This window comes from Gadus macrocephalus, chromosome 14 (genome assembly GCF_031168955.1).
Source record: "Gadus macrocephalus chromosome 14, ASM3116895v1".
Taxonomy (NCBI): domain Eukaryota; kingdom Metazoa; phylum Chordata; class Actinopteri; order Gadiformes; family Gadidae; genus Gadus; species Gadus macrocephalus.
The window spans coordinates 8577564-8603304 of NC_082395.1; the positions used below are offsets into that span (position 1 = coordinate 8577564).

Sequence of the window (25741 nt, forward strand, 5' to 3'; positions counted from 1 at the left end):
GGATATATTATTTAGAGCGTTGCAAAGCTCCTGTATCTGCCCTTCCGTCCAACTGCCCCCCTGACGCACACACGCACGCACACACACACACTCACTCGTGCATGCAAACACAAGCACATATGCTCACACACACATACACAAACCCAAGCATGCCCACGTACACAAACACACGCACATGCACATAAACACATACATACACATATACCTCACACACAAGCATGCATCGATGCACATACGCACACGCGTGTACACATATACATACACACACGCACACACTTAGAAGCATGCACACACACACACATACCCATGCACAGATGAATACACAGACACACACACACACACATACACACACACACACACACACACACACACACACACACACACACACACACACACACACACACACACACACACACACACACACACACCACTCATCAACCCCTGGAGGGCACCTGTGTTTTCAAAGTAAAGACCACTTAGAGAATAGCCTGGGGCGTCTGAATAGTAAAGTGCCCTGTGTAGCCTCTGTACAAGCCAGGAACATAAACACCCTCACCCTCCACACAAGACCCCAAATGCCTCAAAGACATAGGAGCCAACCACATACACCACCAAGCGTATGGAAGAGATGGCTCCCAGGCACAGGGCCATAGTACGGGCCAGACGCTTGAGATGCGCCCCTCAAAGGCTTTGGACACTTTGGTAAATTCAAGCAGGCTGATTTTGCTCTTTGCTGAGTTCTGAATCAAGGTTCAAAATAATACACAAGATGCATGAAGTCATTCAGTTTTTTTTTGTTTATATTATCAGCATCTGTGTCTCTCATAATCTCTATGTTACTGACTTTCAGATTCATTCCCAGAAGTATGTCCTAATGCACATAATGACACTTCATATCATAGAATAACATAGAAAAAGCAATCATGCATTGCACCTTTTAGTCAAACTAGAATGAAATCAAAAAACGACCAAGTAAATGACATATTCAGTTGTATTCCTTTCAGTGCACATTAAGTTGTCAAGTGTTAGGCTACTCTTTTGAGATGGAAGAGTGGGTGCCAGGAGAGACATTTAGAGGTTCCTCTTCAAACGTCTTCAAACGTCCGCAAACACATTGAAGGTACATAAGTAATGGGTTCGTTAAGGTCGTGTGTTTTGGACTCCCAAGGAGGAGGGCGGCACTGGCTACTTGCGGCGATTTGTTTAGATTGTGCAGTAAATGTGTCATCAAGTCTGACCTTTACCGCAGAGAGGGGGATAACTGTGGAGGGTGGACATGCACACGCACGCACGCAAAGCCTCCATTTCATCGGAAAGTTGCTCTCGGATGACTCACAAAGACACTTTGCCGTTCTCTACGTGCGTGTTGTGGTGAGGAGCATTAGCCGTCCGTAATGGTAGGTCTGACTCCTGGACGGCTCGGGACTGCTGGCACGTGACCCCACGTGGGCCGACGCAAAGACGAGCCGTCTCCCTGACAGATAGGGACAATTATAAATCACTTAGACGGAGGGAGGAGCGGACAGCGCCGTATCTAGGCTACAGGGAGGGGGAGGGGTGTGGAGGGTCCTCTGCGAAGGGTTTTAGCCGTGACCTTTCCCATCAATAACCAGCATGGATAACAGGGTGGAGTGGAGCGCTGATCCAGCCTCTGGTCCTCACGCCAAGCACCGCCCGCCACACACACACACACACACACACACACACACACACACACACACACACACACACACACACACACACACACCAACACACCAACACACACACACATACACACACACACACACACACACACACACACACACACACACACACACACCAACACACACACCAATACACACACCAATACACACACACACACACACACATACACACACACACACACACACACACACACACACACACACACACACACACACACCAACACATACACACACACACACACACACACACACACACACACACACACCAATACACACACCAATACACACACACACACACACACACACACACATACACACACACACACACACACACACACACACACACACACACACACACACACACACACCAATACACACACCAATACACACACACACACACACACACACACATACACACACACACACACACACACACACACACACACACACACACACACACACACACACACACACACCCGACACCCTGCAGCCAGAGTCAACAGCGGTCATCTTTCTGTTCCGCATTCATTCATCCTATGATGTGTCTGCTGCGCACTGTGTTTGGAAGCAATCCGTAATAATGACCAGAGGTCTTGTATTGTGTTTTGTTTCTGCAATGTATGTTTTATTTGGGCTGAGGAGCTTCCAGTGATGAATTTCACCCATCACATGCTCCACTGTGGGTGACCAATGAGTTTGGTGGTGTGTGTGGTGTGGGGGGGGGGGGGGGGGGACACTTGGCCTGTGGTGTTTTTCTTTAATAAGTCCAGAGGTGAGGCAATGCAAGTGGGTGATCGGTCAAACTGTCACATTCTCACCCTGTGATTAGCCCCGGTGTATTGTGGGAGAAATTTGAACCGCTGCCACAAAGTCGGCTGTCTACACGCTCAGACTTACGCTAACTGAAATAAGTCCGCCCCTCTGTCTCGTCAAATCTATTACACTCATTTCTCTTTTTTACAAATGGAGAGACGCCGCTGCCTCAGTGTCTTAGCGTGGGTATTTTGGGTGTTTTTCAAATGAGGTCAGGTGAAGGCATACCAAAAATACCTATGAGCTATAATGTGGCGCCATGTTGCTCGGTTTTATTGATTCTGGGTATACGATAAAAAAAGAGAAGACAGGTCTATTGAGTGTTTCTGGGTTGAGAGCATCCCACTAATCCTAGAAGATCAACAGGCTGAAGATCTGCCGGAAGCCTCTTTAGATTCCCGCCTCAGCCTCAGCCCCCCCCCACACCCCCGTTTCCCCTTCTTCTAGTCCCTGGCTGATCCCCGGACCAAGACAGTTGCATGTCCAATGTCATCCCAGCCTGTTAGAAGACCTGAACCGTCGGGTTCTACCCCCCCCTTGGGCCTCCGTCACACACCTCAGAACAGGTCTTTATTTACAGCACAAAACTCGGAAACAGCTGGCCAATCCATTTAGCCTAAGGCCACTGATTTGTTCGTATTTACTACAACAGCCAAAGAAAAGCCGGGGTATTTTTTCCCCTCTCCTTCCTATTGATCCGGCGCTTAGAAAATCTGCTCCGCTGTCTAAACACTATTGATCCCTCCCCTCTCGACGGCAGCCTCTCGCACCAGTGTATAAAAGGACTGGATGAATTGAAATTTCATTTCCGACAACTTGTTCCTGTTATTTTTACCCTTTTCTCTATAGCGGGGAACATGGGCTGGCAGGCAGCCATTCACACAAGGTCGATCGGCAGTAGCAGGCTGTGAGGAAGACTATGAGGGGTGGGGCTGGCTGGCCACATCTGGTTCTCACTAGCAGATACCCTTACAAGGCCCCTGACTAGGCTTTTCCCTTTCACCAGGGCCCTGGTCGTCCTGGCGGAGGACGACCAGGCGAGAGCTGTGTTCGTGTTCTCGGCAGCCAGTCAGTTTCGTTCTCAGTGGGTGCTGGTCTCCGCCAGGGCTGCGCCTTGTTACCAATCCTGTTTGTGATATACATGGACAGGATATCGAGGCGTAGTCGTGGTGGGGAGGGGTTGCAGTTCGGTGGTCTGAGGATCTCGTCACTGCTTTTTGCAGATGATGTGGTCCTCATTGGATCATCGGCCTGTGACCTTCAGCACTCACTGGATCGGCTGGCGGCCGAGTGTGAATCGGCTGGGATGAGGATCAGCACCGCTAAATCTGAGGCCATGACTCTTAGCAGGAAACCGGTGGATTGCTTACTCCGGGTAGGAAATGAGTCCTTAGCCCAAGTGAAGGAGTTCAAGTACCTCGGGGTCTTGTTCGCGAGTGAGGGTACTATGGAGCGTGAGATTGGCCGGAGAATCGGAGCAGCGGGGGCGGTATTGCGTTCGCTTTACCGCACCGTTGTAACGAAAAGAGAGCTGAGCCGCAAGGCAAAGCTCTCGATCTACCGGTCGATCTTCGTTCCTATCCTCACCTATGGTCATGAGGGCTGGGTGATGACCGAAAGGACGAGATCGCGGGTACAAGCGGCCGAGATGAGTTTTCTCAGAAGGGTGGCTGGCGTCTCCCTTAGGGATAGGGTGAGAAGCTCAGCCATCCGTGAGGAACTCGGATTAGAGCCGCTGCTCCTTTACTTAGAAAGGAGTCAGCTGAGGTGGTTCGGGCATCTGGTAAGGATGCCCACTGGGCGCCTTCCTTGGGAGGTGTTTCAGGCACGTCCAGTGGGGAGGAGACCTCGGGGAAGACCCAGGACTAGGTGGAGAGATTATATCTCAACACTGGCCTGGGAACGCCTCGGGATCCCCCCGTCAGAGCTGGTCAATGTGGCCCGGGAAAGGGAAGTCTGGGGCCCCCTGCTTGAGCTGCTCCCCCCGCGACCCGACCCCGGATAAGCGGATGAGGATGAGGATGATGAGGATGAGGATTTTAAGATTCATCTTCTTTTGAGCATCAGAATTGCCGTTACATAGACAGATAGTGATTATGGAATGTGAAGAGCACTCTGATTGGCTAAGTATATAGCCAATGAGGCACAGTGAATAAGCAGAATTAGAAGAGTAGAATTAGTTTAGATCACAATTTGGCCAAAATATGATATGACTTGATGCATTATGCTACGAGGCTACCGATAAGCAACAGGTGATAAAAGCAGAACTACACAAAGCCAGATGGTTCCATCCTAACATGCAGGCCCTTAACTCTGTTTAAAAAAAACTGAAGTAAGGACTCGTCTTGTGTTCTATCATAATCTTTGTTCCATCCCCACTGACTGATCCCATAACAATGTCCTTATTTTATGACCTTGAGTCCCAATATGATTGTACGTATATCAAACTGTTCTCTCTGAGAACCTCCCAGACGTACAGGATGTCTGAAAGTACTTCTCTCCGTGCGCATGTATTAACCTGACTATTGCTAAGCGTGGGTCTGGTGATCTTAACTCACATCCTTCTTAATCTCCCTTAATCTTCGACACTTTTACAGGCAGGGGAACGACAGTTTTCAGTAGCAGGCCCTTGGTATTAATATTCATAACTCTAAATGAATAGCTGAAAAATGTCCATAATTATGCAGTTTTCATTCTGCAGATGTTTTGGTGGTCAGAGACCCAAAATAAATGGATTAAGGTACCTCTTCCCTGTTTAACTGTTTATGTAAAGGTTTCATTTTCTGTGGTGGTTCTTCAGGTGCGAGGTTGACGCTTGTTCAGTAAATAACTTGAAGACGAGAGAGAGAAGTGCCATAGAGATGGAGACAGCAGTGCTCACTGAGGAGCTCTTCAGCGCCACCCACAGGTCAAACAGAACTTCTTATCCTCCGCATGCGCTCGCCATTAGCAACATAAATGGCAATCCTGTTTTAATTTCGATAAATATTAATGTAATGACCATGAGGCTTACCTACAGTATATTCCATTTGAACTTCTTTAATGATACCGCATATTTTAATACATTATCACGACAAGCATCGTAATTCCTTTTATGATGACTGTAATTATGAGATTGATGGGGGAATTATGCTTCCGTTCCCTCAAGGGATTTTCCCCCCTTACGTGTATTAGGCTAGTCTTTCTGATGCTAAGTATCAAACAATCACTGATAAAGATAAACACAAACACCGCCGCCTATTCTGCTGCTTGGCCTGTGTAACGCTCAATCTGAATTGCATATCCGCCTCGCAGCCGAGCCTGTCATAAGCTGTATTAAGAGAAATGGTCACACGGTTTGACATAAATTGGAAAATGACATTTGGAAAATGGCTGCTGCTGTGGAAATTAGAGATATTAAAATTATAAATCAGTGTCTGAATGTGCAGGGGGGAGACATGGTTAAGAACGCCGCCGCCTGTTCTCTCCGGCTGCCCTTCGTCTGGTCTCTCTCTCCCTTCTCTCATTAAACACCGGGTCCTCTCGTTTTCCTCTTGGGGGGTTGGAAGCTCAAATCTCTGCTTTGAGCCTACATTTCAGTCTGAATCATTTCAGTGATTCAGGTTGCAGCTACTAACCTGAATCTCCTCCTTAGATCAGCTTGTTTGGAATTGTGTGGGTCTGTGTGTTTATTTGAAGGTATCTGTCTATACGCGCGTGTGTGTGTGTGTGTGTGTGTGTGTGTGTGTGTGTGTGTGTGTGTGTGTGTGTGTGTGTGTGTGTGTGTATGTCTGTGTACGTGCGCACATGTGTGTGTGCATGCGTGCACCTGTCTGAGTGTGCTTCTGCGGCGTCAAGTCAGCTTATTCCGTAGCGCTCTCACTCGAACCTGCTAATGGGTCAATTTGAGGTGTGATATGCATTATGCAAAAGTACGGCGCGCTGACACCTTTAAAAAAACGACTGTTTCCGTCCCCTGTGGGCCTCAACCCTGATGCCCACACCTCTCCTCAGTGCACTGAGCAGCAGAAAGCAAGAGAGGCAAAGGGAAGAACATCCTTGTGAGCTAAAGGAGAATGCACAACATGAAGGCGCCGCCGCCATTACAGAAAGGACAGATGCAAGCAAAGGTTAGTTGACGTCATCTATCGACCACAGAGGTCCACATGGGTGCAAACTTGTTCTATTTTAACGCTCAAACAGGCACAAACACATTTTCTGTAATGGCGTCTGAAGGATGTGACAATGATTGACAAACGAGGGTGCCTATGTGTGCCTTTTGAAGCAGTGCTTATGGACTACGCTTGACCGTTGATCTGCTCAAAGACGACCTCTAAAGATGGCGCGGTGCCCTGGTCCTTGACATTGTTGATCTTGAGGAACAAAACCAGTGTGTCTGCCTCAAGGTGAGAAGAAGCCTAAGCACATATGTGCCTTCAAGCTTCTGACTCGGGGTCAGCGTTTTTTCATCCATCTCCCCGTGGCAGAAAAAACCTGTTATTTTGTGTCTTTGAAGGTTGGACTGTTCCATTCAACATTTACACAATTTGTTTTGTTTAGACGGTTGTCCAAAGTAATTACTTCTGTTCACCTCGCAGGGCATTAGAAGAGGTCAGACATTTGAGGAGCAATTCATCAGAGCTCCACTGCTCTGCCGCAGACCTTGCCGCCCACCTACGCACCTTGGCGAGCTTATTGTGAAAGTTCAATTCTTTCACGATGGAATTGCTTTTTCTGGTTTGCAGCGGTGGTTTGGTATTGAGGCTGTCTAATGTTACATTTCTTCCTTTATCTCTCCCCTTCTTACAACTGGAATGAGAAATAGAAAGAAACCTGACACTCAAAGAGCACATAAAATCGTAGAATCACACAGATTCTGAAACATGTTCTCAGTGTATGTATTTGTACAAATATGTGTGCCGAAATTGTGAACTTTCAAGTGTACAAGCATTTCAAGCATCACTCTGTGTTGAAACATCGCTCAGCCTTAGACTCTTTTGTATAGGGCCGTCTCCCCCTTCCCTCTCATTCAATCTATTAATTCTTCATACTGGCCCTCACTCTTCTTGAATATTTCAATATTTAAAGAGGTGTTCCCGAGGAGGTCAAGTGAGACTGTACTTTATTAAAGTTTTTAAGGAAAGATGAAAGGAGGGAACAATAGCATTAACTCAGCTAGCCTTGCAGCTGAATAGACAATAGGGACATGAAAGTCAGCACATTTGTAATACCATATATATATATATATAAGTATATATATATGCCATCTTTTTGTTATCCAGTCATTATACCAAACATAACTTATTCTTGAATTTCACTGTGTTATTCAAATGCACTCAGATTCATAACAAATCCCATACTCTCTATGCTCACTCAGCATAAACAGCAGTGCTAGGTCACTCAGCTGTGTGTGTGTTTCTTTGTGCCTTTGCGTGCATGTACGTGTTTGTCGATTTATGTAGGGAAACAAGAAACAAGCTTGTGTGGAAGAAGAAGCAGCCCCATAGACGTGTCCCCTCTAAACTCTATCATTAAGGCTCGGCTCACTCAAACTGCTGTCAGAGCCGCTGGAAGCGGACGCTGAGATGGATGTGCACGCCGCAGCTCTCAGGACATGACACCGGTCATCTTCCAGTGCAGACACAAGAGACAGGGCCATATACACTGCGTTCAAAAGTTGGAAGCGAGAGGAAAGGCCATGCACCTGTATGTGTGTGTGTGTGTGTGGGGGGGGGGGGGGGGGGGGTCTAAGGTGAATAACCCCAGGCAAGTGTTGAGCGCCAAGATGATGTGTTTTTACAACGCACCCTTGCTGTGCTTTGGGACGGTAATAAACCATGGCCTTCAAAGGACGACCAAGCACCACTTACTGTTGAGTGCTTCTGCTGTGGTTGGACGAGGTTGCTCTCAAAACAAAGTGCAGACAGGTTGATTAATAGAAGGGTCTGCAGAGGTGCGCACCTCGGTATATTTTCACGCCCGACCAACACTTATTCATTTTATATACGCATGGACTTTTATGTGCCCGTGCTGTCGCTGCTTGAGTTTGTCAGTTCATGGAAAAATGACCTCTTTTCTTTTGAGGCTGTTTCGCTGGAAACTCATTAGAGCTGTTACAGCCGTGTTGTTTTAATGTCCGGGGAACGAGCGGGGAGCAGGGGAATGGACCAGCGGAGCCCACTGTAAATATTCTGCCCAGATGAAGGCATTTTGTAGCGTAGCACTTTCAAATCCCCTACTTAGTTCGTACTCACTTCCACTTTTCTTCCCTCATTCTACAATGATTAAATATATTCTGGCCAAATATGATGGTGTTGCATGGGACGCAAATATTTCTGAAAGCTAAACAAAACTTGATTCTAGCTATGGCTAAAGAAGTTATGGAACCAGCCTTCCAGAAGCCTTTAAATTACAACAACACAAGTGTTAGATGGGATGCTGAACTATATTGTACCTAGCAGAAATGTGTTGGTGTTTGTGTGTGTGTGTATGTCTGAGTGCATGTGTGCATTAGATTGGCAGCGTTAATGTTACTTCTGTATTTATGTATGTGCGTGTGCAGGCAGAATGAATGATATGAATGGTTGTCATTAATGGGACTAACAGGCAAAGTGACTAATGGGATTATGGATTTACAAAGATTTTTACTACTACATGTTGATGCATGAAGGGAAAAACAAGTTTATTTACACTCGTCTTGTGCAGTGCTGTCCAGGACTTGCCTTCATCTCTGCAGCCGGCTATGCTATGGGAACCAAGAATACATGCTGGAGATGAGATTGCAGAACCATAAGCACGGGGGGGGGGGTCCACACAAAAAAAAAGAACACATAATAAAATAATTATAATTTCGAATAACAAATTAAACCTTTTGTCATCAATTTAGCAAGGAAATCCCCTCAAATTGTCTGTTGCAATTGTGCGAGCCGTTTTATTCCATGTTTTCTGGCAGAGCTCTGTTTTGAACTGCCTATGCTTGTAAGGGGGGGCTTTGTGCTGCAGAGCAGTGCCAACGGCTGTCGGACAGGCTGCGGGCCAGAAGGCCCTCCAATGGCAGCAGAGCAGACGGCAATCGCAACAAAGCCGCCCCCCCCGCCCCATTCATGCAGCCCCCTTCTCCCCAGTGCAAGGAGCGCCCAGCCTCCAGGGGTAATGAACAGCGCCTCAAGGGTGATTGCGGTGTGAGATGAGGTGGCCGGGGACAGTGGCAGGGTGCAGTGGGGTGGTCCCCCCACCCCTGTCTCTGCCACCCCCCCACTTTTCATCACATCACAGGTTTCTAATTAACTTCACCATCAGACTGCAATCAGCCCGGCGCCATGGGAAATGAGGGTCTTTTTTTCTCGTGGCTTTGAGAAGCGCAGTGTTAAGATGTGCATGAGCCCTTTTGTTTTTAATGAACATTTTGCGCTTAGGAGGCATGTTAACAGTATCTCTTAATGAGCTTTGTGGAAATTAGCCACTCGCAGCACAAAGGGCAGCTCTGCTTTTTGATGGCTGATGGGCCTGTACTTATAGCAATGTGTTTGGTGTTCATTGTTTAAATAAATGCTCAACACTGCCTACCTAACCCATGGATTGACCTCTAATTATATACAATAGAACATGCTTTTCAACCAGCTCTTTTTGTTGTTTGGCAAATTTGTAGTGATCAGCCACACATTATTAGCTTGGTAATATGTCACCATCCCTTCTGTATTCATTATTTCGGGAAAACTGAATAATATGTTTGTGTTTGTTGCTATCTCATTTACATCTCCTTTCTCTGTTCTTTCACTCAATATTAATAGTTTACCATGGTTTCCTCGATGCCAATTACATATTGTTCAATGCAGACATTCATAACCATGTTTGGTATTCTACCATGTTCTTGCAACAGCTACTTTTTCAAATAGTATGCATGATATAACCATTTTCAAATAAGCATTTAAATAGGACACAGAAAATCTTCGTACCATTGGCATTTTTGAATAGTGTGTGGGCACGTATTTGAAAGTGAATGTTAATATGTTAGATGATAAGAAAAAAACAAGGCAATTCTCCTGTCTCATAATATAATTTGCCTTACTCTTTCCATGTGCTACAAAAGTGTCTAACATTTCTCGGACTGATTTTGCAATTAATTATTGTTCCATCTTATAGGCCCACTCACAGGAGTGGAAAAAAAAATAACATTTCAGATGTTTCATTTCCTCGGTTGAATTAGCATTCGAATAAAGATACACAGATACTAATTTCAGGTAAAAGCATCCTTCAGCTAAAACAGTTCTCCTTACAAAAGTCATGGCAGGCGCTGCATCTCATCACAAAACTCATCTTTCTCCATCTAGATAATTACAACACAACATTTATTTTGTTTTAACCGTCCCTATTTTGTGTTTGTTTGTGCGTGTGACTTTTATTATTTACGGCCCAATTTCCAGAGCATTGCTGGGGACATCCAGACACTTTCCCTTACTTTTAGATGTTGTTTTGTTGTTGTTGAGAGATTGAACTATATGTATACATATTCAATGCAGAAGAACTCTACCATGGCTGCTAGCGTCTCTTTATTTGTCCAAAGCAAGTGACCGGTCAGTTATTTTCCTTGTGAGTGTCCTTGTGGGTTTTCCAAATGGGCCCCTTGCCTGTCGCGTCACTTCTAGAACTGAGGGGAATGTTTCTGAGTTTGTCCCCTAGATTCTTGTTTATTACATTTCTGGGTAAGCACAGAGCAGTGAATAATGCATCTTAGATTGCTACAAGTACTGTTTTTCATCGTCATCAGCATGCAACCTGAGGTATCTGCAGAATACTTATGAGTGCCGGGTGAAATGTTTGTGATGTTATTTATTTATGTTGCTTCTTTCAATTATTCATTTGTTTATTTATTCATGGAAGAACTAACTGCAATTGGAAAATTCATTTTTGCTGAAGGGCACTTGCCCCCCCCTCCTACTCGCCCCCCACACCCCACACCCCATCCCCCATCCCCCTCAACCTCACCCTTTTCCCCCTCTCTCTTACACACACACACGCACACGCACACGCACACAGTCACAGTCCACCCACAATGGTGGGGTTAGGCACAGGCTGGGTGCACATCAGGCTTCTTAGTTATTAGTCCATGTGGCGATTTCTGAAGACTCATGGGGGCTCTGGTTTTGATTGGACCAGAAGCCTTCGGGAAGATGAGTGAGTCTATGTTTAATGGTAGAACAACTCATAGAGAGACAGAGAGAGAGAGAGAGAGAGAGAGAGAATGAGAATGTATGGAAACTGTTGTGTGCATTATAAATAGTGAGAAGTGCGTATGTGCGCTTGTGCGGCTTTAATTCTTTCCGCAGACTTAGTTGTGGCGTAAGTAGTCTAAGCTAAGACGCCCCATGCGGCGACAGGAGCGAACGTGCGTGTCCCACTCAGGAGAACTCCACAGGTGATGGGCGGCTGCAGCCCCATCGGCTCCGATAGAGACGGAGCTAGACAGACCATAATAATGGGACAGCGATGCAGTGGGTGCCTTTGGTTGCCATGCCTTCACGCACCCCTGGCTCCACTGTGTTACCGTGCGCTGCTCACTGTGTTTTGTTTAATTATACGGAGTGGGATTTTGTTCAATTTCACACTCGCGCGCACACATGCAGCAATTATTCCTAATAAGTGATAACGATTCACTGAACAGTAAATGAGTGTGTGGGCACGCAGGCATACGTGTTTGTGTCTCCCTGGCACAGGGATGCGCCTTGTGTCGCAAATTGCTCATAGAGGTGGAATACCCAATTAGACTGTATTATGTTTGTGGTGTATTTTTCGGGGGGGGGGGGCGTTTGAAGCATTGCACGGCCAAAATGTGTTTATGGATGTATATTAACGTCCCGTTTTCTACCGTTCTTGGGACCCTGACCCCTTGCTTGTGTGTGTGGGTGTATGTGTATCTGTGTGTGTCGGGGTGGGGGGGAGAGTGTAGTGAATTCATGTGTTCCACTGGACATGAGGGTCCATCATGTGTAAATTAAGGAATATTATGTGCTTAGTGCAGCAATGCAATTAAGAAAATAAAAAGTTCAACAATGTGCTCTGTCTGCGACAGTTGATTTAAAACCCCTCCGCCCTCAAGTAGTAGTTAAGCAGAGTTCGACCAAGTGATCGCAGCCAGAGTACTCTCTCCTCTGACTAAAGTGCCTGCATGTCCCTGTAAGAAGCAAGAGAGCCTCTGAAACCAGCCAGTCCACTTGGGTCCTGAGTGATGGTGCCTCTCGCACTAATGAATGTGGGAGAGGGGGAGAGAGAGAGGGGGAGAGGGAGAGAGGGGGAGAGGGGGAGAGAGAGAGAGAGAGAGAGAGAGAGAGAGAGAGAGAGAGAGAGAGAGAGAGAGAGTGTGTTTTAGGGGGGCAGTCAGGCATGTCACTCCCTCCCTTTCCACAGAGGCAACAAACAAGGCTCAGGCATGGAATGACAATTAGTATCATTTAATTAGCAGCCGCTGTGCTTGTGGCGCAGTTCCTTCATTTATTTTAATCTTGTTTATGCACCTTGATTGTTTCACAATGTAGCCTTTTTTTTAATTAGCAGAGATTGATTAAATTGTATTGATCGGCGTCCTTATTAAAACAAAACCCCCTTCATTCCCTCGGTTATTTTTCATAATTAACGGTAAACTGTGGTGTTTAAGATTACATTCCATGTGTGTGGCAGAGGTATTAGTAAAAGCTTTGCCTATCTTTGGATCAGAGACAATATATATTATTAATATTATGTCTGTTATATATGTATAGCTTTCAAGGAAATACCCATCAGCTAAGGACCCAGCTCCTGGCCAAAACACAAGCCAGGCGTCCTTTATGCTTGTTATTTATTTATCTGTGTCTTATAAATACAACACATCCCTTTGTCAGATATTTTATTTTCTTCAGCAAAATGATCAGATCACAGCCTCCCAATCCATGTACTCCCACACACTCTCTCTACCAAGTCTGGACCCTGTGTGAGTGTTGTGCTTGTGGTTGTGAGCAGACGTGCGTGCGTGCGTGCGTGCGTGCGTGCGTGCGTGCGTGCGTGCGTGCGTGCGTGCGTGCGTGCGTGCGTGCGTGCGTGCGTGCGTGCGTGCGTGCGTGCGTGCGTGCGTGCGTGCGTGCGTGCGTGCGTGCGTGCGTGCGTGCGTGCGTGCGTGCGTGCGTGCGTGCGTGCGTGCGTGCGTGCGTGCGTGCGTGCGTGCGTGCGTGCGTGCGTGCGTGCGTGCGTGCGTGCGTGCGTGCGTGCGTGCGTGCGTGCGTGCGTGCGTGCGTGCGTGCGTGCGTGCGTGCGTGCGTGCGTGCGTGCGTGCGTGCGTGCGTGCGTGCGTGCGTGCGTGCGTGCGTGCGTGCGTGCGTGCGTGCGTGCGTGCGTGCGTGCGTGCGTGCGTGCGTGCGTGCGTGCGTGCGTGCGTGCGTGCGTGCGTGCGTGCGTGCGTGCGTGCGTGCGTGCGTGCGTGCGTGCGTGCGTGCGTGCGTGCGTGCGTGCGTGCGTGCGTGCGTGCGTGCGTGCGTGCGTGCGTGCGTGCGTGCGTGCGTGCGTGCGTGCGTGCGTGCGTGCGTGCGTGCGTGCGTGCGTGCGTGCGTGCGTGCGTATGTGTTTGTATACAATCTCTAAAATCTCATTTCAAACCCGGTGCCGTTTTAATTTTGATTGATGACTCCGTTTATCTTTGGCATAACAATTCTCTCCCCCCCCCCCTTCCTCCTCCAGCGCTCTGCCTCTCACTCCCCGTTTTAGAAGGCCTTGAATCAGCTCCCCAAACACACACCACCAGTATGAGAATTATATTAGAAACAGAATGAGATTTGATATTTTTTTCTTTTTTGTTTGACAACCAACTTGATGAAAGGGTTTCATTGCTGGTCCTGATCCATGGAAATTTTATGCTAATAATACTGCTGGCAAAGCGATCTAGTCGGAAATTAATCAGAGGGGCTGCCGGATAGAAAGAGCGAGAGAGGAAGAGAAAAGAGAGGAAAGGGGAGAAGGAGAAAGGTAAGCTTCATAAACACCCCCCCCCCCCCCCCCCCCCCCTTCCCATGCCCCCCTCCCCCAGCTCTGAGTCTCATCAGAAATAGCCATGGGGTGTAGTCTGCGCGATGGGGCTGCGGAGTGAAATGAAGAGTGAGAAAATTACACTGCAGCTTAGCACTGATTGATCCAGTAATGTATGCAGTAATGTATGGAGCAATGTATGCAGGGATGTACGCAGTGATGAAGGCGGTAATGTACGGGAGTGAGGCATGCAGTGATATATGCAGCAGCAGCCATGTACTCGTTTGGCCATGTTATATATTGGACCTCTCTCGTCCAGCCACGTTTCTCCTCTGCATGAAGGACACGATAAATAAGCATATACCGACGCGCAGACGAAACCCCTACACATGCTTCTTTATCCATATCGGAGATTGTGCTATTATTACATTTATCCTGCTGTGTTGTCCCGGCTATTTTTTGCTGCATGCATCACATACTAGTGTCTGAGTCTGTGTCTGGCCGGTGTTTTTGTAAAGAGCACCCCATTAAATCTGTTCCTTAATTTGACCATCCCTTCCCGATGTCCTATGTTCATTGTTTTCCTCCCTTGTTCATGTCTTAACCCTCTCTGAGCTGTGAGAGTTGCCTTGGAGTCACTAATGGAGTCATTATTAGATTTATCTCCCGCTTGAAAGAACGCAATTAGTGGCACTGTGTAACAATAACAGTCAACCACATGTAAGATGATGTACAGAGAAAGAAAACAGGACCGAATTAGGGAGTTTGTCAACCGCCCCCCAAAAAAGATGTCACGATTGCAAACACAAAATAGCAATCATACAAAACACCGAGTTGTCTCATTAACAAACACAAATATAAGCATTAACAGAGTGTTTCCAATGCACAAAACCAGCATTTCAACTAATTTAGTTTGTGAGGAGTCTACTGATATGTCTTTTTTGTCGCTTTTGTATAAGTGTCTCTCTTAATTCCTTTCACGGCTATTTCAATAATGGTCAAAGAAGTTCCCACCCAAAACTGAAACAGTAGGCTAAAATTCCTATGTTGTGCTTGTCTGCGACTTTGTGATCCATTTTGCTTTCAACTCCTGCAATCAAATGAAACACCAAACTGATTCCTATCAGTCAAAAATAATCAATAAGAGACTTTTTTTAATCTGCTACAAATGAAAGAGAACCGTCAGCATCAGGCTGCTGACTCCAAACATTCAAAGCTCCTCTACCCCTCTTCCCTTTATCTATTCTCTCGTGGCCTTCTTAAAGGGACTTGACGTCATTTTGAATGGCTCCCCATAGTACCTCCTCAGAGCGAATATATTTTAGTATATTAAACAGATATTATTTAATGTTACTTTAACATTTTATAATTCCTGCAAGACTCTTGTGTGCCAATGTCAAAGTGGCCCTAATGATGATAGTGCCCCTTTAAACCCGGTCGCTAGGTAAAAGAGGAGAAGAGTAAACGAGTCACTAGGCAGGCTTGCGGGTGCATGTGTGGGCGTGTGCCTTTTTTGCATTGTGACCGACCACACATTTCTCCACCGTGTTGCTCCTCGCTGTGATTTATGATTTTCACCCCGCGAGACGTCTGTTACACTGTTTCTTATTTTTGTGATGCATCATCAGCCACAGGGAAAGAAGAACAATATGAGTCCAACTGGGGGGCTGTCCTCTGGAGTGTACTAATCTAATGTACAGCCGAGCCGGTGTCATTAAAGGGCCTTTGTTGCTGCGGGGAGAAGGTTGGCAGCACCCTGTAGCCCATCTGTCTGTGACGACGGCCTGATGTCAGAGTAATGCTTAACTCCAGACCAACACACTTTTACTTACACACAAACACACGCCTCATGCAATATGGCTGTGGGAGGCCAAAACACACTATTTTCTACCAGCAGGAGGCAGTGAGTGTGATGCGTTGCATGTGTGTGTGTGTGTGTGTGTGTGTGTGTGTGTGTGTGTGTGTGTGTGTGTGTGTGTGTGTGTGTGTGTGTGTGTGTGTGTGTGTGTGTGTGTGTGTGTGTGTGCTTGCACATGTGAGTGCGGCATCTGGGTGTGTGCGCTTGCGTGAGTGTGCGTGTGTGCATGTGTGTGTGCATGCACCCTTGCGGGCAAATTCGTGTGTGCATGTGGGTGTTTGTGCTTGCACGTGTGTGTGTGTGTGTGTGTGTGTGTGTGTGTGTGTGCACCCTTGCGTGCATGTGCGTGTGCGCTATGGTCGAGGCTACAAGCTGGGCCCCAGGAGGTGTGCAGAGATGCAGCGAGCCATTCCCCCGCTAAGCACTTCCCACATCTCCTAACCCTGACCCGACCCCGCCCCCAAAACCCTACCCCCTTCCTCTCCGGAGACGGGCTGTTGGTATGGGGGCCTGTCAGAGGGAAAAGCTCCAAGTAGGCTTTAAGACTAGGCCTCTCGATGGAGTCCAGGCCAGGCTGCAGTCTCTTTAATGATCAATGCTGCAGCCAGGAACCAACAGGAGCTTACCTGGAGATATAGGAGCCAGTCGAGAAGGAAGTCTGAAAGTCCTCCAGCCCACACCTGATCCTCAACACACCACTGAGGATATAGTATGATTAATCACACTTTATGGCATAATGATGTATGTTTGATGTCATTCAAAAAGTTCAACATTTCCTTTTCATGTTGTCAATCTGTGCAGTCGTTAGCCTGGTCCTACCCGACCCTCGTACTTAATTGAGCGTAAGTATGTAGGGGGGGCGGAGCCACTAGGCTATGCAGTCGTAGCTCAGCTAAGAAATTAATGCGATTTACCCACCCTGAATAAAACAATAAATGTAGCCTAGCATGGAGCGGGGATTTCCAACATAGACATGTTTTTTATCTTGGCTAGCCCTACCCAATACCTATCTCGTCGACCTGTAAATTCAGGCCAATTATCAGAGCTCAGTCAACTCACTTTGGCTTCTGTCACCCTGTGGTCAAGGATAATAAACCTGAGCAGATGTTAGAAACAGTGGTGCCTCTACCCTTGTTTACTTATTCGACGGAAGGAAAGCAGTCCCCCCTCTCCCCCCAGTTGGCTGCTCTGGGGCCTGGGTCGTCACTAAGTGTTTGTGCTCATTCCTATTGATCTGCTGTACAGCATGGAGAACCATAAGAGTGTGAAGCCCAGCGCCCGGCCCTCAATGTCAGGCCAGAGAGAACTCCACAGAGGGAGAAGAAGACGACGGACCGGGATGTGATGTTGTGATGGGAGACGGGATTACTGGGTTTAGATCAGTCAAGAGAAAGGATTGATGTTTTGATAATGGGTGAAGTTGCAAAGTGCCTGCTCGAGTGTGTGTGTGTGTGTGTGTGTGTGTGTGTGTGTGTGTGTGTGTGTGTGTGTGTGTGTGTGTGTGTGTGTGTGTGTGTGTGTGTGTGTGTGTTTGACATTCCGGTGATCCTGCATGTAGACTTACAGAGTGCACTGGTGTGAGGCATGGCACAATGTGTGTGTGTGTGTTTGACATTCCGCTGACCCTGGTCCCTGCATGTAGACGTACATAGATAGTGCACTAGTGTGTGGCATGGCACAATTTGTGTGTTTGTGTATGTGCAGGTGTTGTGTTTGTGTGTGTCCAAGAGACAAAGGGTGAGCTCCAGTACACTGATGGATTCAAGTGGAAAGTCACGCTGAGGGAGCCATAATAAGTTGTGTGTGTGTGTGTGTGTGTGTGTGTGTGTGTGTGTGTGTGTGTGTGTGTGTGTGTGTGTGTGTGTGTGTGTGTGTGTGTGTGTGTGTGTGTGTGTGTGTGTGTGTGTGTGTGGCTGTGTCTAATAAAAGGTGTTGTGTCCTTTGTATGTAGGGGAGAGTGTTGCGTGTGATGGTAGCAGCAGCTGGATATTCTTACCTACCCCTCATGCTCACACACACCCTGAGATCCCTTACACACAAAGGCCTGATCCCATTCAGGGGAAGCAGACAAAAATGGTTCACAGGCCTACAGGCAAACCCAAGTGGAGCCGCCCGCTACGTTGGGACCAATCCGAACAGGGCATTGCAAGAGACAGCTGATAACAATAGCTATGGACGAATGATCGGATTCAGGTTACGGTTTTGCGACGCTTGCTATCGGAATACAGACAGAAGTGATCGGTCTGAACCCAATGATGTCAATGATGCATAAGACCAATACAAAACCAATGACGTGAGGAGAAATCAGTCAACTCTAAAGGCCAGCGACTGGGAGAGTTAGGTATCAGAGGAACTTTTCATCATCTCGGGGTCTTTAAAGGCAGGAGAGAGGAGGGCACCCTCCCCAGCACAAAAGCTTCATACCCACAGCGCTGACTAATTGTTTGTTATGTCAGCGAGTGTCGGCGCCCGTTTTGCCTTTAATGGAGTGTGGTGCGGCGATCCATCAGGCTGTCGACCGCGGCCCTGTGTCAGCCGAAGCGGTGGCATGTCGTCGGGAGCGACCGCGTTGCGGCGGGGGTTGATTTACTGCCCCCGCTCCCTGCGCCACGCGGCACACACCCTCGCGCTTTGCCACACCAGCCAGCCCCTCACACTCACCCCTCGCCTTGCTCCTCGCCTTGCCTCCCCTCCTCACATCCCCTCCGCTCCTCTCCTCTGCTCCTCCTCTCCCCCCCCTGCTCCTCCTCTCTGCTCCTCATCTCCTCCCCCCCCCCCCCCTCCGCTACTCCTCCCCTCTGCTCCTCCTCTCTGCTCCTCCTCTCTTCTCCTCTCTGCTCCTCATCTCCTCCCCCCCCCCCCCCCCCCCGCTACTCCTCCCCTCTGCTCCTCCTCTCTGCTCCTCCTCTCTTCTCCTCTCCTCGGCTCCTCTCCTCTGCTCCTCCTCTCCTCGGCTCCTCTCCTCTGCTCCTCCTCTCCTCGGCTCCTCCTCTCTGCTCCTCCTCTCCTCGGCTCCTCCTCTCCTCGGCTCCTCTCCTCTGCTCCTCCTCTCCTCGGCTCCTCCTCTCCTCGGCTCCTCTCCTCTGCTCCTCCTCTCCTCGGCTCCTCTCCTCTGCTCCTCCTCTCCTCGGCTCCTCTCCTCTCCTCTGCTCCTCCTCTCCTCTGCTCCTCCTCTCCTCTGCTCCTCCTCTCCTCGGCTCCTCTCCTCTGCTCCTCCTCTCCTCTGCTCCTCCTCTCTCCTCCTCCTCTCTCCTCCTCCTCTCTGCTCCTCCTCTCTCCTCCTCCTCTCTCCTCCTCTCTCCTCCTCTCCTCTGCTCCTCCTCTCCTCTGCTCCTCCTCTCTGCTCCTCCTCTCTCCTCCTCCTCTCTGCTCCTCCTCTCTCCTCCTCCTCTCTGCTCCTCCTCTCTCCTCCTCCTCTCTGCTCCTCCTCTCTCCTCCTCCTCTCTCCTCCTCCTCTCTGCTCCTCTCTCCTCCTCCTCTCTGCTCCTCTCCTCTGCTCCTCTCCTCTGCTCCTCCTCTCTGCTCCTCCTCTCCTCTGCTCCTCCTCTCTCCTCCTCCTCTCTGCTCCTCCTCTCTCCTCCTCCTCTCTGCTCCTCCTCTCTCCTCCTCCTCTCTACTCCTCCTCTCTCCTCCTCTCTGCTCCTCCTCCTCTCTGCTCCTCCTCTCTCCTCCTCCTCTCTCCTCCTCCTCTCTGCTCCTCCTCTCTACTCCCTCCTCCCCCCCCTCCCCTCTGCTCTCTTCCTTCCCCCCCCAGCCCTGCTCTAGTCCCTCCTCCTGCTCCCCTCTGCCTCCTCTCCCCCTCTCTCTCTCCCCCCTCCAGATTGATTACCAGCACAACAGGCTGACGACGCCCTGCCATCTTCTGGCAACCCTTTAGTGCCGTTTTATAGATGGTGGCCGCGACTCGTTTGGCTATTTATACATCTGTAAGTGGTCATGAAATATAGATTTGTCTTGACGGGTGTCAGCACAGGAGCAATGGATGGGGGCCCGCTGACACCCACCTGCTTATTTTAATGACCTGACAGGAGCAGGGCCTCCCGACAGAAACCTCTCAGTCCACTACAGCAAAATGATGCAACTTTTATTATTTTGTATTTTTTCCACATATTTTCCTCAAAGCTACTTGCTGCTTTGAATGCAGGGTTTGATTGCAATCAAGAGAAGGCTGTGTGTGTGTGTGTGTGTGGGTGTGTGAGTGTGTGTGTGTGTGTGTGTGTGTGTGTGTGTGTGTGTGTGTGTGTGTGTTGGTGTTTATGTGTGTGTTTGCTTGTGTATGTGCTTACACACAAATGCAAAAGGTAATGACATACACACACACACACACACACACACACACACAATGCGGTTCACAAAGCACGGCCTTTGTTCTTGTCTTGTTAGTTCAAAGTTCCAAGGACCTTGAACAGTGAAATGATGCATGACCTGTCAAAGCTCCTCTTACTCTGCACGAACTCGCACGCACACACACTCACACACACACACACACACACACACACGTCATACGTTCTCAGTGAGGTCTTGTGAGTAATTAGGTGCTGGCAGTGAGTCTGTGCGGCAGACCTGTTATTAATTGAATAGTTAACACATCAGACCGGGTGCTGTGCAGATTTAAGGTGGCACCTGTCATGAATCTGCTCTTTCCTGACCGGAGGTGTTTGCTGCTCCACCTGATACATAATCCATCGCAGAGGAAAAAGCTAAATTAGTGGTAGGGAGTGGAGGAGTGGAGGAAAGGGGCGTGGGGGGGGGCGAGAAAGTGAGGCGACGTTTCGCCCAGCTTCTGTCCCTGGAGTGAGGCTCGGCAAAGCTGACGACAAGCCCTCCCCCCTCCTTACCTCGGGGCATTACAATGTTCGCGTGACAGCGAGGAGACAGGTGTGTGTAGGTGTGTAGCCGTGTGTGTGAGTGTGGGTGGTAGGCCCAAGGCATATGGGAGTTGAATGTGTGTCAGGCCCATAGGCTGAGAGATGTGGTGCCCTAGACTCGAGCACAGTCCTATCTGACCGATGCTCCACAAACCGTTCAGTCAGCTGACCCTCTTTACCACAGTGTGATTCTACACGCCCAGCTACAGAAATGACGTTCCCCTCTGCGTGTTTTAATTAAACACTCACCTCTTTCTTTTTGTCCATAGGTATGAGCGTGCCTGCAGGAAGACGGGTCACAGGAGTCAACCTGTGAGGAGGTGGTTGGACTGGGGAGATGGGGAGATGGGGCGACGGGGGTTACGGCCTGAAGCTTGCCCGTAGCTACACCTCCGGCAGACAGCAGGTGCACTACTTTATCTCCAATGCATTTACACAGACTCAGACTTCCCTCTCCTCCACACACTCTGACCACATACCTGCTTCTTATCTCTCTCTCTCTCCCGACGCAAAGAGTCTTATGCCCGTTGTGATCCATGAGGCTCTCATGCAAAAAAATGCCTAATGTGGGACAGGGGGTGGTGGGAACGGCCAGAGTGAGAAGGTCCTCCCAGCAGCAGCCACAGTTCAAGGTAAAGCCTTCTTAAGGCCCTGGAGGCTGTGCAGGCCTTGCAGCCCTGAGGCAAAGGCAGCGCTGGATGTCCCAACGACTGACCCCCACATCAGTAGGAACGCCATATCATTACGCCATTATCCCGTCGTGCAATCCTCAAAGAGAAGAACGCCCTCTGATGGATCCTAGCGCGTTTCCCAGGCGGACCAGAGAGCTGAGCGAGTGGTGTGGCGCCGTGACCCCCCCCCCCCCCCCCCCCCATGGCATGCCGCCAGCTCCCCTCTGCCCCTCCCTCAAAGGGTCCGAGCAGAGTGCGCCGGGCGGGCCGTGTGGGCGGGCTCGATACAGGGATCATCCCGGGTCAGGGCCCTCCCCTGGAATCAGATGTTTAACTGGCCAGGAGGAAGAGGGCCAAGCGAGGGCATCTCAACCAGCACCTTGCCAAAGGTCTCCTGTTCACTTAGCCACCGGGGTCTCCACGAGCCCGCCCCGCCGCCTGCCAATAGGCATTAGGGAGGATTTAGTAATTAAGTGATAGGCTGAGGACTAAATTGGGTGTTTGTGGGCTGGCGCGCCACCCCCAGGTCCCTACAGCCATGCAGATAGGGGATTCTAATTGCCAGGGATATTGATCAGCCCTGCGAGGGGGCCTGCGCGGGGATCTGGCAGCCCATCGATTAGCTGTTACTGCGGACCCGCTTGTCAATAGACGAGGGAGGTGAGCAATGGAGGCAGGGCTCAGGGCTTTTTTCCCACACTGCTCTCCTCGACCACAAGCCGCGGTTGTTCACACACGCACGCGGTGACACACGCGGCCTCCTGTTGTGTTTTTTTTTAAAGCGTGCCATTATTATGCGCTCGCCTGGACGTACTACTACCGCCGCGCACACACACACTTACAGACACACACACACACATACACACACGGGGAAACACATGGGTTGGACTTGTCGAGCATGACTTACCGCCTGAGTAGACCACCCTCACCAAACAGCCTTACGAGGCTAAAGGTGAGGCCCAGGAGCAAGATCAACACCTGTGGAAGAACACCTGTGGCTTGGGTCCTTCCCATCACCTCCTGGTAGATACTGAGGATTAGAGTGGTCTGTTCTGGCTGGAATATCATTAGCTGCTCCACTAAGCAGTAAATAGACCAGCTGCAGCCCTCATGCAAATTTGCTGTTAAAACACAATGCAATTATACATATATATATATATATATATATATATATATATATATATATATATATATATATATATGTGTGTGTACGTGTATATATATATATATTCTTTTTTATTTTTTTATTTATATAATGTATATATACATTTCGATATTATCTATGTATATATACATACATATTGAACGCATATTTATATGTATATATTTTTATAGATATATTTATCAATATATATTATGTGTGTATACATATATTAAGTACCAAATCATAATGGTATTATGGTAGCATTCAAAATGACACAATTGGAGATTGTGTTTATGAACTGTGAATCCTTGCATGATGAGAGCCTATCCAACCTATTGTCATTGTTGACCAAATAAGAGTAGAAGTTAATTTAGGTTCATGTTTTTGTTTCCTTGGGTTAAGATGAGAAGATTAGAAGTGGTTGGTTTTGGCGACCCTTTGTTTTGAATATTAAAGGTATAAATGTACGATACATATTCGCCTAGTGAGCTACCTATTCCTCAATATACCCATATATATACATTGCGGTAAAAAAATGTATGATCAATTAGGGCTGGCTACATTCTACATTGTTCAGTAATGAGCGGGTCATTTTCATGTATCTGGCGTGATTGGTTTATAAAGTTTTTCTATAAATCTAAACTGATAAAATAAAGAATGGCCAGCAATGTTAAATTCACCCAAGGAAAATCTGCATGCAGTCTGTGTATTTACCACACACTATATTAGTTCCTCAGAGAAATTTTGATTCAATATTCCAAGAAATGAACCTTGAATTACCCCTTCCAAGCACACATCGGAAGGAAACGTACATCTCTCCATCGTGGCGCCTTCACTCCACTAAGAACATTAACAACAGGTCACGTCCTTCATTCCACCTAGTACATCCATCCATCTGTAAAGGTTGCTTCTTAGATTCTAGGATAAGAGGCCTCCTTCCATAAATAGAATATTCCATTGGTCATCGGCTGACCCTGGTGTGACCTCTGCGTCACTAGCAGAGCCATTTGACGGACCGGGCTTAAGGAGGTAACCAGAGCCTAATCTCAGCTGCTAGCTAGCGGGCTGGGCCCGGGCTCCAGAAAGAGGCGACAAAGAAAGCCATCACCAATTTGATCTCCTTGATCAGGGATTTACTTCACCTGATTAGCTCATTTTCAGTGAGCAGAGGGGATGTGTGTGTGTGTGTGTGTGTGTGTGTGTGTGTGTGTGTGTGTGTGTGTGTGTGTGTGTGTGTGTGTGTGTGTGTGTGTGTGTGTGTGTGTGTGTGTGTGTGTGTGTGGGAGAGTAGAGTAGTGTATTTGTGTGTTTGCTTGTGTGCGTTGGTGAATGTATGTGTGTGAAGAAATACAGTAAACATGAAAGGTTTCAAGATTTAAGATCTTCCTTGATCTTCTTTCATTAATGATGTATCTTGGAATATCGCATTCATTTTATAATAATGTTGATCATATTTGTTCTAGTGTTATTCCTCTGCCTGGCATGCCGACAGGCATGCCAGGCATGCCTGTCGTTGTTTTGTTGTCCAATCGGTTCCTAGGTCACCTTAGCCGTTTTTCTGAGGCAGTGAAGTGAATAAACACTGGGATGATTGTGAGCAGGGGATGCTGCACAGCCCCTTCCTTAACCTGAGTCATTTAGAGCCTATTACAGAACATCAATATATCGATCGCGGCGGGTGTCTCAGTGTACTGCTCGGTAAACACACGGTTGGTTTGCCGTGCATGTTTTATCTGCTTGCATCTTATCACAATTGGGATCTTTTCATTTTCAGTTGAGTTAATCATGGTCGGGAATTCTGCCTCTGAGACAGAGATGTGTGGCTGTTTGGGTCTGAACATACCCATGGTTTTTGAATAAGGATGCATTGGATTTGGCGGGGGGGGGGGGGGTTTGAGTTTCGTATTTAATGTTCTGACAGAAAAATGCTGTCGTGTTTTAGTTGATTCTTTATTGGTTTTTAATTTGTTTGTTTGTATATCTGAAGGCTGCTATCGTTCCTCCTCATTTTTAAGTACCTTGCTGTTTAAGTAACACAATGTACTCAATGTGGGCCATAATCGAACTTGATAATAATTCATTATCATTCATTAACTTGTCCTGCACCTCTTTTCCCTGCGTCGCTACACCGAATAAGATCTCAATAGCATCGATGTGATGTGATGCACTCAGGGGCTATGTGACTTTGTGAAAAGACGATAATTCCACCGCCACACATTCATATTTCACGGCCGTGGCTTCGATGTGTTGCCTACATTGTTCACATCGGTTTGCCTGGACCCGTCAGTGGTCCATTTGTCCTTCCCCAGAGGGGGAATAGTTTCCCCTCCTGGGCCTCTGACTGAGGCCTGCCCACACACCTCTGAATGCCACTCAGAGTCCCCCTGCAGCCAATCCTACAAATTGAATTAGTTTCCATCTAAATTTGTTTCACAACCAATTATTGTTTTTAACCCCAGAGGAAACAAAGAAGAAATGAGTCGGATCTAGCGAGCCATAAACTCAGAGTATATTTATATATATATGCCTCTGCACCAACCGGGGGGACACAGACCTGAAGCACAGCAATTTTACCAACCGTTCATCTGTTAGCAAATTAAATCACACCACATTTTGCGTATTTAAGAAAGTTGGATCAATCTGATGGAAAAGTTAGCCCGTCAATTACCATCTGAAAATTAATCTCCTTAATCCCTCTTTGATCTCTTTCATGCATA

General features: G+C 48.0%; 1 protein-coding gene across 1 annotated transcript in view; it reads left to right on the forward strand.

Moving 5' to 3' along the window:
• Positions 1-23013, forward strand: part of LOC132472418 (uncharacterized) — a 42810-nt gene extending 19797 nt beyond the window's left edge. Inside the window, exon 5 of the mRNA XM_060072022.1 lies at positions 21479-23013. Within this exon, the coding sequence (XP_059928005.1) occupies positions 21479-21525 (47 nt within the window). The 3' untranslated portion in view covers positions 21526-23013. The remainder of the gene's footprint in view (positions 1-21478) is intronic.
• Positions 23014-25741: the final 2728 nt, after the last annotated feature.